This window comes from Cephus cinctus, unplaced genomic scaffold (assembly GCF_000341935.2).
Source record: "Cephus cinctus unplaced genomic scaffold, Ccin1 Ccin1_scaffold0204, whole genome shotgun sequence".
NCBI classification, from domain to species: domain Eukaryota; kingdom Metazoa; phylum Arthropoda; class Insecta; order Hymenoptera; family Cephidae; genus Cephus; species Cephus cinctus.
The window spans coordinates 991,061-1,011,872 of NW_014332923.1; the positions used below are offsets into that span (position 1 = coordinate 991,061).

At 46.2% G+C, this 20,812-nt stretch overlaps 1 protein-coding gene across 6 annotated transcripts in view; it reads left to right on the forward strand.

Annotated features, from left to right (window-relative positions):
• The window catches only part of LOC107264932 (MKL/myocardin-like protein 1), a 116,367-nt gene that overhangs the window by 87,363 nt on the left and 8,192 nt on the right, over nt 1-20,812 (forward strand). The window contains exons 1-2 of one of the 6 annotated variants that reach the window (XM_015733750.2): nt 7,717-8,343; nt 10,698-11,046. The exons of the other annotated variants lie outside the window; for them this stretch is intronic. Of the exons in view, the coding sequence (XP_015589236.1) occupies nt 10,956-11,046 (91 nt within the window). The 5' untranslated portion in view covers nt 7,717-8,343; nt 10,698-10,955. Of the gene's footprint in view, nt 1-7,716; nt 8,344-10,697; nt 11,047-20,812 lie in introns of those variants that run through there. 6 annotated transcript variants of the gene reach the window in all.

Here is a 20,812-nt window from a genome sequence, read left to right on the forward strand (position 1 = left end):
GGGGGGGGGGGGGGGTTAATGCTAATTTTAGAGAATGCGGTAACAGTTGCGGATAGAAGAAAAATAAGTATGTAGGGATGCGTAGAGGTCATGAACTTTGACTTGGAACACGGATTTGATATGGAAAATTAAATGGAGGAACTCGTAATGCTGGAATCATCTGGACGTTTAACATCTATGGGCTAGGGATGCATAGAAAAGTTTTATTGAACGATTTGTTAACTGTCACTGTATTTTTTAATTTTACTCGATACCAAAGAAAGAATGTACATAAAATTTATCGCCTTTCATCAAATATGGATATCATATAATTTTATGGTATGAACATTCGAAAATTTAATTACTCGATGTCTCTATCTCGGACCTTGTCGCGACGACTTTAAATTCGTTTATTTCTTCAGCGATACTTTCAAAGCTTTACGTTGTCCGACCGATTGTAAATGTGCAGTTGGCGCATTGCCGGGCAATCGGCACCGCGGAACAGCATTGACAATGGTTAGAATTGACATCCGATTGTGATTGTACCATGAGATGTCATGGGATAACACGCGTACGACTGGAAGGTCTGTAGGGCTGTAGAATTCTGATCAAATATATTATTGCTTGCCGATTATTGCATGGAATCCTGCTAAAACGTCTCGTTAATATTTTCCTTGGTATTTCCTGCATTTTACTTTAAATTTCTCATCCGAAGATTCCAAGAAAACTGCACCCTTGCCAATCTCTCCCGTTACTCCGAAACTAGGTTTTCCCGCTTTCTCAACACCTACCGTCTACCATTTCCAAACAATATATAAAGCGACCATCCCTTAGTCCAAGTTAGTTAATGGGCTGGACTTTGTACGAATATCTCAGAGATACTTTCTGTAAATATGAATTTGGTTTTCATTGTATCAAATTGCTGTCTAACGACGCCTGATCTCTTCAGAGGTAGATCGTACCGACGTTTTCTCTCGTAAAATAGCGTTGCTGACTACTATTGAGCATTTCAGAAAAGCGACGAGAATGTCTCGATAATTTCGAGGAAATTCTAGACGATTTTCTTAAGAAAGGCGAATATATAACTTCGTCGGAGCAGACTTCGCACCGTCTGCAAACAGGATGTGGCTGCTTTATCAGACTCTCGAGTCTGTTCGTAAACGAGAACTGAGAAAGATTTCTGACAGTAGTCGTTCTCGATTAGTCTACGTGAATAAGCGTTTTATTTATTTTTATTAAAATTACGTTCAGTTTATCTCGCGGGCTCTTTGGGGAGATCGGTATATCGACTTGATCGTCGTCATCGTCATCGTGACCGTCGCGCTAGCTTCTAGTCATTCTCTATAAATACACCGAAAGTAAGGAAAACACATAAAACACATAAGACGCATTTAAAGGCAGCATTAATTCAAACAGTTTACACGGGACGATGCGCGCCCTAAACCTCGGATCGTTGTTAAATTTAAGAATAACCCGTTGGATTCTCTTGAGTGACTACCTACAGTGTATATAGGTGTGTATGCACGATGGCGCCCTACGTCGAGCGCCAATACATGTCTTGAGACGTCGCGACGCCGGATCTATTACTCCTGATAAAAAATTACAGGGAGTATCCGTATAGACTCCTAATCGAGGTGAAGTGATAGTATGTGTGCGCGTAGTAGGGTATTTTGGGCCTATCACAAAATTTGTAAAAAAGGGCTTGCGTCGTAAACCCGATGGTTTATGCAGAATTTCGCGTGAAATTGGAATGATTTAAAAACCCTATTTATTCCCATTCAGGGAACGTGTCTTTTTGTTTTGACTTCGTCAAGCAGATCCGAAAGAATTTCGTTAAATATTTTTATTGCTACGGGCCTCCGGAGAGCCAGCTACGGGGCTGGCGTAGCATCAGTGAGGAGAAAGCCCAGCCAGGATCGGAGCACACACCCTGCAGATCCAACAGCACGGGAGAAACGGCGAGCGTCTTCGCGATCTGGAGGGTTCCGGTGGTTGCAGTGGCTGCACCAAGTACGTTGAATGAGTAAAAGTGGATGAGATTCTCACCTGTCGAAAAGAACACTGTAGCCAGCGCAATAGCAAAGGATGCCAGGATTTCTTCGAGTTTGTCGAAACAATTGACGTCCGCAGGCTGAAGTTGATCTATCCGCTAATCTGATCGAGGTAGGGGATATATCGCAGTACGCCTCTCGGTTCCCCATTTTGAGGATTGCTAGGACCAATTTTTCATTACGTTTTGTCAGTCCACGTCTCGGGTACTCATCTCTCCAGTGCACGGGTATGTGATTCCATTTTATCGCATCGTTTTATGTAGTTAGATATGACTGTTCTCTATTTTGCGTGATTCCGTAAGGAAGGTCAGAGAATAATTTTTGTCGCTAAATACCTCGAAAATTGTTTGTCGAACGGCATTTTTGAAAACGGCCTTTTCTTCGTCGAGCCGTTACGAATAAACTCGTGCAAGCTCTTGCCTTAGTTCTGAATTACCCTTATACGAACGTCCGAATAAGATACGTCTTATCTACTTTAAATAAACGTTCGACCATCGAAAAACGGTGATCTAGAATTTGTACGACGCTATTATTGTCTTGCTTCCCCTCTACTTCATGCTCGCTATAGGTACACGCTAAGACAATCAGCTTCCTTCAAGTTCTTCCGACAAAGTAGTCAGCGATTGGCCCCCAGCCAATTGCTCCAATGCCAAGCGGCGTTATCGCGATAGCGAAGAATTTGTGGGGCGGCTTGCAGCTACAGTAAATAACCCTTCGTTAACGCGAACGAGACTTTCGAAGTAACACGTACTATATATATATATACATTCACACAGGTTACGCAGTACCTACGGGCCCTTAGAGTTCCAAAACCCATTGAAATCGAGTAACCCCGCCACTCCCATAGCGACAACATTCCCCATGTAGAATCAATAGAAGGAACACGTATGAGGTGAATCTGGTAGTATATAAAAAAAAAAAAATTAATTATTTTACGCCAAATGTAATTGATTAAAAAAATTTTGCTATCACTTATAAAAATTGTTCTATCATATCCGTAGGTTCCCCCTAGTCAATCAGCCGTCCACGAATTCTCTGGTTTACCGCCTCTAGTAAATTCCGTCACGTTGCCTGCACTGTTCTCATAAAAAAGACTCCGCGAAACTCTAGGAAAGGCAGACTAGAGCGAGAGGATCCAAGTTTATCCGCGTTCTATTATGAAGCATCTGCAGCTGTTAGCCCCGTTGCTCCTGCGACTCGAGGGAGGGCATTAATAAGACGACGCATCGTTGGACAGACTTAGAATAGAGCTTGGAATAGATCGTAACAGCACTAGGCCACATAATCCAACAGAGAGTAGTACATACTCCAATCCACCACTCCAATACCCATAGCAGCCCTTTTCTCAGTGTACAAGCGAATCTGTGCGACCACCCACTGCTTACCATTGCACACAGATATACATATTGCAGACTGTACCGATTCGCGTATAACACGTTAATGGTATTCCAGTCTACTAAATACTGGACTTCCAATCTACTCTAGTAGTCATAGGTGGCTGTGCTCTACTTTTGTCTAGTTCTCTGGTATGCAGCACCAGTCCACTCTATACCACTCGGGAAGGAAAGGGGTATCGCTCGTTAGCGTCGCTTTCCAAACAAAAAGGCTTGGATCACCTTCTCTCGTTGTGCTGACGCCACTTGCGCTGCTACCGATGGTAGCGCAGCTACCGTTGCTACTCCATGTGCTGATCCCTGGATCTATCCACATGTATATTCCGTTGTGCCCTACGCGACTGTCTATACTAACGTATGTGTACTGAACCCGGGGTACGATTTCGAAAGTAATACCGCGTCGGGACCATCGACGTGTCATTAAATCGTCAGGGGCCTTTAATGAGATTATTACCGACGGATTGGCAGCCGAATCTTGCTTGCGTAACTCCCTCTTCGAATTTTCGACTCTTTCAAGAAACCTCGTCTCGTCTCTCTCGCCTCTTGATCCTTGGTCAGTTCGATTTACCCAGTTGGATATTAAAAAATGGGTTTGGACTTTTTTTTTTTTTAATTTATGAGAAGATCGGACTTTTCCCTTAATCTCTTATGTACCGGTAATCTACGCGGATCGATCTCACGCCACTCCTACTCTATCTGTATTATTGAATCTGGGTTTCGAAATTGAGTGGGTGGATCTTTGGAGTGGTTACTCGTTTTTTTTTGTAATGTAAAAAGACAGGGCGATAGAGATGAATATTTTTGATAGGTGTTAGGTCAGGTCATTGGCTGGAGAGAATTCGAGGGAAAATTCGCTGCTGCTGGCGAGGGACGAGGTCGTCCTTCCAGGAGTAGACTCATCCGATCCGATCGGCAAACAGGATCGGCTTTGTGGCCGGACAGCGAGTCGGGTAACAAACGACTCGCAAATCCTCCCTGTCAATTTAATCTCGCCTCGAATCCACGCAGAAATGTTAATAAGGCCTTACTACCGTTTCTCTCTCGGCGGCCGCGCCGACGCGTAACACTTTATTTTCGCGCAAAGATACCGCCCGGTGGAAATTGTGTGCAAAGCGACTTCCCTTTCCTTCCCTTTACTTTGGTTGGCTTCTGTGGCATCCCTCTCTCTGTGCTCACCCTTCGGTACGGTGACTTCCCCGGATTGCCTGTTGCAATTTATTTAATGCCAGCAGGCGAGAGCGCATGCGCAGATAGAATGGCTTCCGTTTTATCCTTTCCCTAAACGTCGACAAGAAATACTTAGTAGAATCGCTAAGTTCTTTTTTTTCTTTTTCGAATTTTATTTTATTTTTTTTTTTAATTTCTTGCTTAGGTATAAGCCGAGGATTTGTCATTTGGCGTCTTAGGAAATTCGTGGCCGCAGCGATATCGAAATAGAAAACTACGTTGTTGGATTGGAGTTTGGGCAGGGGATTACACGGGGCTTCGCGCCATTGTGTCATCCAGTAATTTTTCCCCCAGGGGGCTTTCGTCTTCTCTCGTCACTTTTGACATTTTAATAATCCCATTTTAATTGGTTTCCAATGGGCCGAGGCCATTTCTGGATATTTGTTGACAACCTTCCGGCATCCACTTTCCATTTGGTGATTCCCTCCTTACCGATCTTCTCTTCTTTGTCGTTCGTATCTTTCATTGTTTTTTCCTCTCTCTCTCTCTCGCTCGCCGTAGATAACGAACGACGTGCTCTTTTAATACGAAGGATCGCGAGACACGCGTTAGGCAACGCTGAGAAGTGCGCGCGGGTCGATCTCTTGAAATGCATTTGACTTTTTAGCTTTCTTTGTTATGTCTGTAAACCAGCACGTGTACGATTGCATTGTTTTTGCGTACCTACGTGCTTTTGAACTGTCGGAAAAAAAATGTCACGAAATTCTAAACGCGAGTTGCGTCAGACGGACTTTATTTTTATTCATAGACGTAACTGTATATACTTTTCTGTTTTGATAATTATATATATATTTTTTTTCTATTTTTTTATTGCACCTTTACATTGAAACATTTTTTTCTACGGTATCATTCGGTGTATATTTTTAGTATATTTTCTTATTGACGTTAATTATATCTGCATATTGACGTTATTAATATCTGCATGGGTGATGACTTAATGAGGATACTTGAAATCTTCCCTATTTGAAAATTAGTATAGCGTGGTTACTCGAGGTACTGGAAATAGCTCAGTCCGGTATGCCGGGTAAATAGAAACAACAGGTAGACGACGGTGGCAGTCTTCGCTGGGACGTCGCGACGCTTCTTGCCAGTACAAATAAATCGGCGTAATTGTCTTGCGAGTACTACGGCCCCGTTCTATTATTAGTGGTATCACGTAGAACTTGCGCGGGTGAGCTAACACTCCTACCAAATTTCGGTTGGACCAAACCTGACCGGAAGATTACACAAATTCCACAAATCCTTGACTCATACGTGTTACGCAAGATTTTTCCGGTCCTTGGAGAGAATCCTGACATACTTCTCGGACATCTCTTACAATAAGTATTTGTTATCAGTATCACGAATTCGTCTAAATTGGGTCAACGCCTATAGTCCTCATCCTTTAGCTTCAATTTTATATAGGTCACTTATTCCGAAATGGTTGACGAGGCTAAGTCTTATCGTAATCAGAACGCAATGTGGTTTTAAGTGTAGACGTTAGTCAAGACTCCGATGAAAAGCGTCGCGATGACTTCGCGAGAAAACCCACGAGTTGACCCAAAAAATTGGCACGGTTATTAAGCTATGAAAAATCACGTATGGTATTATTAAAAAAAAAAAAATTTTTTTTCAAAAATATCTCAAAGTCTTGTATGTATATGAAAATCGACGCCAACCGCCTACCAGCTGAATTCACCTTGAGCGAATCGCTATGGCGAGAAGAAGCTCGTTAACGTGGAGTCGCTCGTTGGATTTTTAATTGTTCGTTGTTAATTGTGCTTGAGGAAATTGGCAGTGGGACCGGTTGCCAAGAGAGTGTCACTCCGTGTCGTTGAGATTCTTTTTCCAGTTTCTTCGTTGGTAGAGACCTCGTGTCGGTCTGTAGTTTGTTATCCGGTTTGATACTTGGCACAGCTGGTGGGTGGATTTGAACGCCGCGTTAAATTTAATATATCATTAATATTATTCGGGTTGTGTATTATAATATTTCTGTCCTTCCCTCTCGCAGTTACGTATACGGGTTTCTCTCTCTCGCTCTTTCATTCATCCTTTTTTTATTTTTGAGAAAGATCAGCATCGAAATGTCAATCTATCGGTCGACTGGACCGGCGTAGGCGATCGAGATTTCGGCAGTCTCTTCCGTGGGCGTCGTCATGGAAACTGCGAGGAAGCGAATCTTACAAAACACGTATGTCAAGTGGGCGAGATGATCGAGAGACTAGTGTGGGCCCTACGAGCACCCGACAGCTCGAGGGCCTTATCATGGTGTAGGCGAGCACTTCCGTTCCTTACGAGTGTCGCCCTGACCCTACCATACCTTTACCATACCTCAAAAGAGACATTCACCATGGTGCTAGATCAAATCGATTTTCTGCCACCTGTTGAGTATCCCAGTGAAAAGGACACACCTGCTCACGAATTGGACCCATTGAATCGCCAAGTGACAGAGTTGGCGAGGAGTGATATTAAAGGGCCCACTGGGGCCTCTTTAAATTCTTCCTGAGATTCCGGTCGGAAATCCGTTCCTCGTCGACAGTCCAGTCACGCGACAGTCGGTAGCACGTCTATTTCGACCAATGTACCAGACAGAAGGAATCGTATATTTCCCTAACGATATATAAATACATACACCCATATATTTATATATACATCCCATATTACGGTACTCAAAATTTGACATGTTTATGAGCATTCGAAAGAATTCTCAACTCTAGATGAATCCCGATGACTTCAGCTAACTCTGGGCACGCGCCACGATCCTCTCCACGGTCTCCTCCTGCTTTTCATCCTCTTACTCCTCCGCGTTCAGGTTCAGCTCTCCCTGTAGGTAGGTAGGTAGGTAGGTAGGTAGATAGGTAGGTTCAGTATCTCTCCCACCGGTTGGATGTCCGTGGTGGTGCAAGCGGTCCCCGTGTGTTGCGGGGCCCGGCCCCCGGCGAGTTCCAAGAGCGTAATACGTTCTTACGTTGAAACACGTAAGCACACGTACACGTCCCGAGTGAAGACACACACGAAGGAAACGTTCTACCTCCTGCAGGGGCCGTCACGTGGTCCCCGTGGACGGGCTCGAGTCGCGCACACAACTCCAGTCAGAGACGAACCGAGAGACCGGCTGCAGATCATACGGAACGAACCGATTCTCTTCCCACACGCTGTATAACACGTATAGACAGATAGACGGACGAAACGGACGGACAGACCGATGGACGGACGCGCGCGAGAAGGACACGAGAAGTAAAAGAAAAGGAAGAAAAATATAGGAGGGTGCCCTAGAGGGAAAGAGACGCAAGGGCTGTCGAGTGTCTCCTCGTCCTCGCTAGGTCATCCCGGTTTTCATCCCGGTCTCCGTCCCGGTCATGCCCCACGTTCTGGGCCAACTCCTCACCCTGGGGCCCCCAGCAGTGAACCCGAGCTAAGGACGTCACGTGAACATCGCACGTTACCTGCTTTTTACGTTACTTTCGACATGCGACTCCTATCAAGATACCACGGACGTCTTTCGCGCTGGATTCTTTTTTAAGTCCCAAAAGTGATTATTCATCTACGAACGTAATTAATCGCGTGTTTGTGTCTCTGTGAAGTAAGTGTACGATTTTTCGATTGGATGTGCGGTGACAAGGATTGACGGGAGCCTAATCATTGTGATTATACGTGCTGTCAAATAGAGCAAAGACGACCCGAAGAAATCTTATTCGATTAACCTTCGAATGGTGTGATTTATTTTTAATATAAAATAAAAGATCCACGCTCCAGATCAGTTAGCTTCAGCTGGCCGATCAGCTGGATTTGTTTTACGTTTGTTTGGTCAACTGGCAACTGTCAAATTTTTTTAGTACGACACGTGTCCTTCGGCTGGTTCTCCCCGTCTGCTACTCTTATCAGGTGTGAACCCTTACCCCGTCGCACTCGTTACCCCTGCTGCCTTCAACCCCTGCTAGTGACTCCGTGTTTACCAAACACGAAGTAATAGCTGGTCGTTGTCTTTGTACGCGCGTGCTCGCATACCCTGTTATCATCGCGTTATCGTGTTACCACTGACAGCAATAGGGACCCACTTGTCGGTTCCTTTTGAAACGTTGCGGGATTAATTTTTTCTTCGACTCACTCGGCATCTGTCAAATCGGATCATCAATGATTTCTCAACGGAGTTTGTTGTCCGTCGGATCGGTTAGCTGTCATCCCCCTTTAGTGTAATATCCTAAAGATCCTTACGCGCTCTACTTATACGGCTCGAGCTAGAACCAGTGCCTAGTATAGGTAGCGTTAGTAGTCGTTACCGCGAGTAATCGGGGCCCCCGGGTTCGTGAGCAGTAATGAACCGATCCCTATCAAGCAGATAAAATCTGATAATTAAATCAAATCGAAGCGGTCTGAGAACGGTTCGGCTAGGAGCAGCAGCCCGCAGCAACATTACACGGCGCCATTAATTAAATCGCGTTGTGCGATTGAATCGTCTGCTCGGATTATGAATGTGAAATTAACGTCTGACAGATATACCGCACGGTTGAATCTTCGGTGTTCGATAGCGGCAGTCGAACCTGGTCCAGGCGAGTCGGGACCCAATCGAGTGGCGTTAACGAATCACACCCAGAAAATTGATTCTCCGAGGTGCGCCCCATCCTCGGTCCGGACCCACCATGAGAATACGATCTCGAGTGATCTCAGGATGCGATTAGAGATGATCTTTCGGGAGTGAAGTCAGCCTGTGGCGGCTTCTAGATTGCTAGAGACATTAGGTAGGAATCTCTTTGAGAGATTTTTATTGCCTATCGGACTAGACCAGCGACTGGTTGAATATAAAGGAAATCGAGTGTCAAGGGTCGCGCTGGGGTTAAATAAGGAAGGTAGTGGTTAGTGGTAGTGGATATACCGGGTGACTGTCTGGTTACAGTGATACTGCTCGACCCGTAGATCGTGTCCATGGCGCGAGCTAACGTTCATTTCGTAACTTGATACGTCGTTAACATAACAGATTACGCGATTAACCCTCCGTACGGTTAATTAGAGGCGCTGATTATAAATAAGGGAAAAGCAACGGGGGAATCAATCAGGCCTTGGCGGTAAGAGCGACGCCATGGCAACGGGACGCGAGATTAAATGCTGCTTCTCTAGGACGACGGCGATGACGGTGACGACGCTCTCGGATACGACTTGAACTTTTTTGAAGATTGCCCAACGATCGCTCGGTGTGGAGAGACCCTTATCTCGGCGCGATCTCTCTTTTGCGACTGCTTTAAAAATAACAGTCCGGGCTGCTGGAGCGTCCTGCCGAAAAATCCGTAATGCGCCTCTCGCGGTAGCGCTGGACCACCTTCTGACTCGGATTGCTAATTATTCATTTATCTACTACGGGGATCTGACAGGATACGCCGGATAGCGAAAGAGAAGGACATGCCATACGTTGGCAGGGAGAAAGAGAGAGATAGTAAAGAGTTTAAAAAAAAGGAAAATATCTGTACCGAATTTCATACGTATCCTTGTGTATATCCCCATGGCACTTGATTTATCTTGGCCAACGAGGATTCGGCAAGGACTTTCACTCTCCTCATAAATTTCTTTTTCTTTTTCACGTGTCTCGTTGTTTTCGAAAGCGTGTATTTCGCGCGAGCGTTTCTATACTCCGCTCCGAGTAGTCAAGGGTTACGGGTTGTTAGATTAGTTAGTAAGCCCAGGGCGAGGACCACCTCGGCTGACAGATCCTCTTGATTCGTATTAATTCGAACCGATTAGCACAGTGTGTGGCTGCTATGGCCAGTGGCTAATACAATTTAGGACGAGTGCATAATTGCGTTTGGTCCATCTGGGATTAATTTGGTCGAATCGAGTTAAATTGTCCGTGGAGAAGCGGGATTTAAGAAAATTCAATCCACCTGGATACTTTTATTTCTCTTAAACTCTTTACCTGTACGTGTAAACTTGTTCACGGATCTATATGGTAAATCATTGATCGTTTTTTACGTAAAAGACCCAAAATCATCTTATCCTCTTAAAAGTTGACCAATCTTACGGAAAATATAATTCTTCCGCGACTCAATCCCTTACCTCATAATAAAATTACCTTTAGAATCGAATAGGCGTGAATCTCTTGGCACGGGATGAAGATCTGTAAATCTAGTCAGACGTAAGGATCAGTGATAACGAAGATAAGAGGTGCCTGTGAAGAAGTGAACTTTGTATCCTGCAGTGAACCGTTATCAATGGTGCATGTAATAACAGTGACTCGAACAGTGAAAGATCGCCGATAGTCGCGCATGGAATCGAGAAATTACCAATCAGTAATCAATTTGTCGATTGACGCTAGAGATAACGTTAGGAGGCAACCATGGTTACTCTGGACACAGAACAGAAGCCTGAAAGGCAGCATTGCGGTCGTCGCATGTGCGCCATATGCAGACGCATCAAACGTGATAAAGGTAACGATAGTGACGTTTGAAAATATATAATTACCACACGCGCGACGTTACAGGAAAAAGAGTTTCTCGATATATTTACCAGACTGTCCCGACGTCCCCCGACGTCACCCGACGTCGCACGTGAAACCCAGTAAGTTCAACGAGCGTACTGGCGCGCGCGAACGCTCGCACTCCACGAGTAAATTACCCGTTATTAGCGATCGTCGTTACGGCGTATTAAGGCGGCTTTGACGCGGCGACTTGAACGCGTGTCGACGCTCGTAACACCGAGGTAACGAAGAGAGAAAAACGATGCGAAGAGATAGCGCAAGAGAGATTCAAAGAGAAGGAACGACACATTGAGGGATATATAAGACGTAGAGAGAAGCCCGAATTACAAGCCGTGATAGGATTGCCTACTTGCCGTCCCTGGTGTAATAATGTATTATGGTACCAAGGAACGATCAAAGTGCATTTTGGGTAATTGGAAGTGGTGGCGAAGCACGAGATACTCCGAAGCGTCCGGACCATCTCGTTTGGCCAAGATGGCGGTACTATTGTCCCGCGAAAACTTTCACGTCACGTCAAAAATAAAATATCCACCGCGGCACCAATTTTCGCGTGAAATTTCATTCGTCTCGGTGCACTTGATTGGTGATTATTAAAATATTTTTTTTTTCGAAATTTTTGATATTCCATTAGACGTCATCCATATTGTACACCATTCTGACAGAGGTGTAACGTTCGCAAGTATTTCGTTTGGTTGCTTACGTGAGTATCGGAGGTGTACAGGAAGCTGTGTATACAGTAATATAGTCCGTAGGGTGTAACTGGGCCTAATGCAAATGGCTCGTTAGGTTGAAACACCTGAAATTCCAACGTGGGCCGAGTCGCATTGTTTCTCGATACCCCATGGATTATTCATTGTTGGATCCGCGTGAAGGTGACAGACGTCGCGACGTCCGCGCAAGACTAAATACGAGTTCTCGTGAAATTCTAACGGGTGCTTACATTACGTCACGCTAAATTAGTTTCCATTGCTTCTTATACACGCTGTAATACGTGTTCGCGCAAGGGCCTTTCTATGTACCGCTATGCGAGCCGTTTACATGGCTCGTACATGTTTGACGGACTTGGAGAGAAATAGTACGGCGAAGTAGAGAAGGAGAGAGCGAGGGAGAAAGAGGAATCTGAATTTATGAATGAAGGAGCGAACGAAGGGCGAGCGTAGGCTCGTTCCTCTATGGTTCTCTCGCTCCCTCTCTTTCTCGCTCAGTCACTCTCTATCGCTCTCTCTCTCTCTCTATCTCGTTTTCCCGTCGTGTCGTCGCCCACGCGTTATCATAATCGAGACCTCCGGCCTAGTCACGCCTTCGAGCGTGGCGCAAGGTTGCCTTCTCAAATCGAGACTTACGGATCCTTACAGGCTCCCAGGTCCTACCGCAATGTACCACCCTCGTAATATCGACGTAACCTTTCGCCTCCTATGACCATTCACCGTACCTTTTCTTGTACCTTTTACTTTTAACCAGCAGAGACAATTGACAGTGCCACCAACGTGTTCTATGGAGACCTAGTGAACGTACAGTCGTATGGTGACATAATTGTATACGTATATATGTTATATATATATGCTATTTGCATTAGGCCCAGTTATATATATATATATATATATATATATATATATATATACGTAGTGACCTCCTGTCGTACGATTCTCCCTGGTATAATTCCCAATTGGATGTCGCAATATCAAACGACACATAGAGGATACGTATGTCGTATGCGCGATAATATACGCCTCTTGCCCGACCGAGTACAAGTTTCCAAAGCCGTCTCGAATCCGCGGATGATTATGCGACCGGTCTATTTCTAGAAGTACCATGGGACGAACATACTAATTATTTTTTATCCGTTACAACCAGTCGGCAAACTGTTGGTTGTGCGGGTATTGGTTAAGAGTGAGGTGAGAGAGAGAGAGAGAGAGAGAGAGAGAGAGAGAGAGAGAGAGAAGTATAAATGGACCAAACGTATCGAGACTCGTTCGCGGTGCGCGCGATGCAACTCGAGTGCAATAGGGGTGCACTCGGTAGAGGAGAGAGCATGTGCGTGCACGCACTCGCATACGTAAGCTCGCACGCGCACGCGGAGTGGAACGGCGAGTGCGTCGCCAGGAGAGTCTGAAACAATTGACATTCTGCGTGCGCGTTCGATCGCTCGGCGAGGAAAGCGGCGGGGTCCTGGTTATGTTGGGGCCGATGAGACTCGATGTGACTCGATGCGACTCCGGCGAGCCTGGAGCGCACGGGGAGTCCTCTGTCGAGGAGGAGCGAAGTGGCGGTCTCTGGCGAAGGTGGTGGCTATAGCGGTGGAGGAGGTTGCCAGAGGGGTTACGGGGGGAGGGTTAACCGTGGCATGCACCTGTGCATTGCCGCCATATACGATACGGAGTTATGGCGTTTTTCCGAGGCGATCGTATCTTACCGGCGAAACCAACTCCATTTGTGGAAAGCGCGCGGCGCAATTTCAAACTGAATAACGCACAGCGCGCCTGGCCGGGCTGAAAAGTAAATTAATTGTCCGGGAAAAAAAGGCAAGGAGCGCTTATTTATTAGACACGCCACGTTGCCCACGCTACTGGGGGCTATACGCCATTTTTCCCGAACGTGTCTTATTCCATCTCTCTCTCTCTCTCTCTCTCTCTCTCTCTCTCTCTTAGAATGCGTATCCTCTCTCGGTTGCATCCAGTCTCGGACACCGTAGTCTCTCCCACGCAGCATCGTTTATACCGTGCCTCGTGAAATTTTGAGAAAAATCATACATATTTGACATTGGCAGAGATCGTTCTTCGGAAAATCGAGAGTGAAACGCAACTCCTCCAGCGAGAGTGCGCTCTTGGATTTCTTTTTCCTAGTCTTCCCGTTTAACGTGGGTGTAACCAGTTCCGTGGGTTTAGCTGTCAAACCCACGTGGCCCGCCTACGTTTACCAGATATATTACCGGCTGCGTGAGAGTGTGCGTGCTTGCCCGCGCGTACGTGAGCATAGGTGGGTTCAGGTGGGATAGGTGAGGGAAATGAGCAGGGAAGCCTTCAGGTACGAGAGATGCGGCTTGCGACACAGGAAACGGTTTCACCTCGAGGGGTCCAGAGGCTGCATCCACACCGAGCCACTAAGTAGACACGTGGGTGTTTATGATGCATGGGAAGTTGCTTTTATGAGCTGTGTTTTTCGTGCGTTTAATGGGATCTCGTCCGCGCGCGAGCCGACTCGCTCGCTCCGTGTGTATATGAAGACGCACGCGTCCTAGGGTATAGGGTAGGAGATTGTCCCTGCGCCGGTATACGGAGAACATGAGAGTATATGTATAAAGAGAGGAGCAAAGGAGCCAAGGATACAGCCCGAGAACACGTGGTTATTGATACTATCGTATCTGGACATACCGAGCGATTCTTATCCGGATCCCCGTGACTAATCGTACCGATTCGTTTACTCGCCAATCCTATCGTTTCACGGCTATTCCATTCGGACTAATAGATATCGAGGGAATCGATATCTCTCACATATTCTAGACGATCATTAATATACTCTCTATATAGATTATGACCAGATAAAATATAGTTGTCCAAGGACTCTTGGTGTTACTTCATTTTTTTTTCTTTTAAAAGGCTACCATAACTATATGTGTATATATATATATATATATATATATATATATATATCCTCAGCTTTATATCCACATTATAGCATCATCTGTCTAGTCTAATGGTTAGACTGAATTCTAGTTTTCTCCTTTTCTCTTTTTATTACTCGTTTCCCAGATTGCTCCAAGTCTCTATGGAGGCTGTTGATGTTGTGACGGGAATGCACCGGGTGGCGACTGTTTGTCACTGGTATCACAGTAGCTTTTGGTCCAGGGCGATGCCTCTTCCGAGAAGTCTCTTTCGGCAATAGGGTTTCGTCGCTGTCACGTGAGGAAAGTACGAGGGCGCGAAGGTACGAGAGTATGAAATTCGAATGGAGAATGTGCGGCTAACTGAGAGAGATAGAGAGAGAAGAGAGAGAGAGAGAGAGAGAGAGAGAGAGAGAGAGAGAGCGCAAGAGCGAAAGAGATGGTAAACGACAGAGACAAACGCACCGTGAAAGAGAAAAGGAGCGAGATAGAGAAAGAGAGTAGAAACCGATGAAGCGATGGCGAGGAGTCGAGGAGCCGAGGAGCCGAGAGGGTCTCCTTAGCGATTGATATAACACCGCGATTTGCGTAATATACGCCCGCTCGTAAAGCCCGCGTTGATTTATCCCGGTAAATAAATAGATTCGGTGTTGTTAACCCCGTTTTTAGGGGGAGACAGAGACACGCGGCGCGCACGCGCATGCCATTTCATCGGTAGGGGGAATTCGGGATGCTTATACGCAGCATCCCGTAGGTCCAGCCATACAGCACGTATACCTATATCTAATGTCGGTGCTGGTTGGATTAAAAATACGAAGGGACCAAGCCAAGGAGGATCTTCAACTCTTATGCTCCTCACCTCGCTTCCATCCACTTCATCTCGTTCCCGCACCCCTTTTTTTTCATCTTCTCGTGACCCCTTCAAGACATGTCATTTTCTTCTTATTGTCTCACCATATGACTCCAGTGTCCACCTATGGTACAGAGTAACAGGGTGCGTATAGTAGTTCACGTTTTATCGATAGGACACATCGACTCCTGGTAATCGATTCACGGCTATCTCGAGTGACGTGCATCCCTCCCAGTGCCGATGCACATATGTTATTAATGGAAGTAATAAGAGAGGAAATTGAATCAACCGTTAGAATCTCGAAGGAAGGGCAACCCGCTTCGTGCAGCCTCCGGGCTTCGAGTTCTTCGGCTCTTGGCTTGTCTTGTCAATCTTACTCCTAAACTCGTGGCACCTACTACCTACCGAACCCTAGACTAAAATAACCTTACTCGTCGTACTACTAAACTACCGTGGAAGCATTGCGTCACACGAGCGTACCACAGCCTATAGCAATGCATTGGAATAGCAGAGGTAGTCGGTCCTGATACATATAGTATGCCTGTAAAGATTATCAATTAGTACATAGGTACAATTACCCGGGCTAAACTAACCTTAATCTCTGGTGCTACCGTGCGGAGCTACTAATGTTCTCTCATAAATCATACAAAAAGGTATTAAGGTCCGTTCGCAGAAGAAGTCTCTGGTAGCTGGCAAGTGTGTTCGTGGGGTTAGATGATATTTAAAAAAGAGTTGTATATATATTTAATTAGCCTAAAAAAAATTGGATGAAAAATAGGAATAACGAGGTGAACTGACTTGTTTTCGTTCCTTCTGACAAATAGTAATGCAATGCCAGATCTCTCGTTATCTCCCCACTGCGAGTGTCTTACGAAGCAAAATGCGTTAGTTTCGCTTAGATTAGAAGGCGTGTCCGGAGGCGGAGCGAGCTAACATTGCGTTAAGTACGCGTCCGTGCGTCCGTGCGTCCGTGCGTCCGTGCGCAGTACGGCGGACACATCCACGTGGCTTGGCGTTATTCGTATGCGTATCGCACGATCGACGCATTAAACGGTGAACGTGGGTCTCACAAGCGATGCTTATAAAACTCTCCGCCCAGTGTTCTCGTGTCCGTCCTTTTCTCTCATTCGCGCTTGATCTCGCTATCTCTCTCCTTTCTCTCATTCGTCCCTTCTTGTTCATTGCCCGGGAGGAGGTGCACAATGACGGGAAATGAGCGCTGAAAAATTAGCCGCCGAGTGCGCGACGGTTACGCCAATTAAAATTCGACTCGTTCCCTACGAGGAAACCATTGAAATCATTCGAAGCAATTGTTGCTCTCGGGAATCGATTTTATTTGCGTTCTTCGCCCATTCGTTGGCGTCTTGTGTTTCTTTTGTAAAAGAAAAGACATATATAGGTATAGATGGACACTGCAATCTCAAGAGAGAATGGATTCGGGTGCGCTTAAGGTATACGTATACGTGTCGAAAGCGTCCGATTCCGTTGAATCGCGAAGCTGCGCACTCGTGTCGAAAGTCACTCGCCATTTTGTTCGAGAGATCGTGAGAGGAGGGAAGAGGAGGGTCGAGGTGGGCAGGGGGAGTAAAGCGAATAAGGAAGGGGGGTCCGCACGGTACGAAATCGGGGAAAATAAGTCGTGGGGCCCTTTCTTCGCGCCTCCCTCTATATAGAAGGGGGCCTTCGTAATAAATCACAATCTAGCGCTATTCAGTGCTCTTTTGGGTCAGTGGGTGTCACGTGAAATCGGCGTCGGCCGTCGCGACGTTAACGTTAACGTAACGCAACGCGCACGTTTAGCCAAGTCACCTACTGTCTGGATAGGTTGTTAGTGGTAGTAGTTTTGATGGTGGTGGCGGTGGTGGCGGTGGTGGTGGACGGTGGGTCCCCCTTTGGATATTGGCAGGATGCTTACTCAACATCTCGTTGAAATTAAGGCCCCCCTCCTATCCCCGAGGGCACCCCGTATGGCTGCAAGCCGCGCCAACCAATTGCGCTGTGTTTCGGGATGCCAGAGCAAGCATTACCTCGCAACTTGAGCCTTCCCGAATTTTCGTCTCGTCATTCCCCAATTACGCTAGCAGATCGATGGCTATTAGGGACTCGGACGATCTTCCGAGAATCAATATTGTTAAGACGCGCCACCTTAATTTCCTGGGCGTTAATTAAGAAGTCACCTTCCACACGCCGCCGCCCCACGTTATGCCGCTTCAAACACCGCGCTTGTCTCTTCAAAGTCGAGAGTACAGAGCCAGACGTTCACTTTCTCTCTCTCTCTCCTCCCACTCCACCTCATTCTACATCGCGTTATCCATCTCCTACCGTTCTCGTATCTCTCTCGGTGCTTCTCAATGAATTTGGAGAACCGTCACATTCAAAAAGATCTTCCGTGGAGTGTCTTCGATAAGCATACCCGAGAACGAGTGGCCTGTGGAGGTGGTGGATTCTATTTTAAAAATGTCACATATGTCGTAAAGCGGGAGGAGATAGAGCGGAAGATAGTGTAAGGAGAGTGGAGAGGCGAAGGAGGTGGTAGAGAATGAGGAGGAGCAGAAGAAACAGAGGAGGGAAGAGCGAGAGAGAGAGAGAGAGAGAGAGAGAGAGAGAGAGAGAGAGAGAGAGAGAGAGACTCGTAGAATATCTCCGGGACCGGAGGCTTTATTTATACCCAAAGCTCCGTATTATTGGATCACCCCCGCGACACTGTGTCTTATGCAGCCTCTGTTTGTCCGTCTCTCAATCTTTTTGGTCTGTAACTGGTACAGGCTCTGCCTTATATCCGACAGCGTCATCAAGGTAACGAAGAGAAATCTCTCACGTGAAATTCTGTATACGTCTGCGAGACTTTCCAAGAGTTAAGGATTAAAAGGATTCTCTCTCTCTCTCTCTCTCTCCCCCTCTCTCTCTCCGTCTCTCTCTAAATCTCTTACCATTCCTCTGGAGAATTCGTAAAGTAAATTGTCTCGCAAGTACGAAAACTAAAAAAGCTCTCCTCGTAAGTCGAGCACCTCCACGACGCGCCACTTAAGATTCCATCAAATGATTTATTCGGCGTGCGCCGCAAGCGCGAGTAAGAAATTTAAGAAATTTCTAATTAGGCGCGTAATTATCATCCGTCTTTCCGCTGCATTCCTCGCGGCTAGCGTAGTTCCCACTCTCCTCCCCGGACTCATTCTTATTCCCGAGTGAGGAGGTGGTGCGCGAGGAGGAGGAGGGTGGGAGATGAAAAAAAAAAAAAATGTAAAAAAGTCTTCTGCCACGGCGATACGCTACTCTCACGGGCGAGGTATAGTAGAGACACCTGAAGAAGGTGCCGAAGAAGAAGTCAAGGAAGAGGACGAGGAGGAGGAGAAGGAGGTGGTAGTAGACGAGGAAGAGGCAGGTGGTGGGGAGGGCGCGAGCTCGATGAAGAAACGGAGGAGGGGGAGGTGTTCGATGCACGCGAGATTCACTTGGCAGGAATGCAGCCTGTGCGAATTTGCATTCTATGCATTGCGTAGGTACTTATGGAGTGCGGGCGTACAGCGAACCGCCGTATACGCTATAAGAAGACCTCCCCGTATTTATACACGGATTTAAACAGAGCCTATAATCTATGTCACTGGGTAGTAAACCTATTCCCGTACCGGGTGTGGTTAGTGTGAAAATACCAATACTTGCCCCAAATAATATCCCCATTCGCCCCTTGAGAACTACAAGGGCTGCGGGTAGTTTAAACGCTTCGTAAATTTCCTGATTAACCTTCGTAACAACCCTCTTATTTTCTTCCCGTGAATTCCTCGTGGAATCGTCAGTGAGAGACTCTTCTCTCCAGAGTCAAGGAATCCCGGAGTGATTCGGAGTCACCCGGTACATCGGATAACTATGCACGTGCGCGATGCGGAGTGTGTGTTTCAAGCTCGAACCGTCTTAGCTTTGGTCTTGTGTATCTCTTAGTAGCTCGTGCCGCTCTGGTCGTTAGCATCTGTCTTCTCTGGACCACAGCATCCCATGCATCCCATGTCCCAGTCTTATTCTCTCTCTCTCTCTCTCTCTCTCGGTGTATCTGTGTATACCTACACTCTCCACAGACGTCTCTCAGTTTCTCCTTAGGACTGACCCTATCTCCTATCCCTCTATACCTTTATACCTTTTTTTATGCATTTCCCTCCCCCGCGTATCACACGCATCCTCCCTACGTGAATATACACAGATGCAAAGAAATGGAGAGAATGCATTTCTTCCTCTTCAATGTATCACTTGTTATTTTTTATCTTATTTTCTTCTCTCTCACTCACTCGCTCTCTCCCTCTCTCTCTCTCTCTCTCTCTCTCTCATATAAGCACGGCAATCTTAAGATTCCTAGAGGTCCGTGCGATGCGACACGCGGCGAGATAAAACTGCACCGATAACTCGGCGCTCCTTTGACACTAGGGCCTCTTGTAACGCGATATCTAACGGGGCAGCCGATAGTAGTCGTATACATAGTAGTAAGTAGTATCACAGTTATATACGTCGTTAATGATATTCGAAGAGTGTAATGGATTTATCTCGTCGCATACAAGGCTACTTACTGTACATGAAATTTCCTGCTTTCGAATGATGAACATAAAGAAATAGGGAGTAAGGAAAACTCGTGAGCGCATCTCCGAAGGATTCGTACGACAAGTCGGAATCAACTGGAGTCTTTTCACTCGTTCAGTCTTGAAGTCCTCGGAGTCTTCAGTCCCGATCGGATCGCTCGGTTGGAGCCTTTCGATTTTATGCGAGGCTCAGGCATAGCGAGACTATTTATAAAACCGGGACCCTTTGTGTGGTAATACGACTGCCAGGGAATTTCGAGAGTCGTATAGCTTGGAAAAAGAGCAACTTCTCTTATTCTTCTTCTTCCTCCTCTTGTTCCACTTCATTCTCTTTCCATACCTCCGTCCCTTCGGGAAAGCCAATTCCACGCTGGCTTGCGTAACAGTCATGGGGAAGTCTTACGAAATCCCAAAACAAGAGGGCGTCTTTTCTTTATTTTATTTTTTTTCACCTTTTCCTCCATCCCACCCCCTCTCCCTCCTATCTTGCTCTTCCTGTTTCACTGTCTTCACGGACGCGAGCTATAGCTTCATCCTCACGGCGCCATATGGGATGGTTTATTCGGTATGCGGAAAGAAAAATACCACATCTTAAGTCAAGCCTAAGTGAGATCGACTTTGATCTCGCGTTTTTATATAGAAGTGCGAGATTCTGCGGCCTGTCTGGAATACGAAAAAAAAAAAAAAAAAAAAAAAAAAAAAA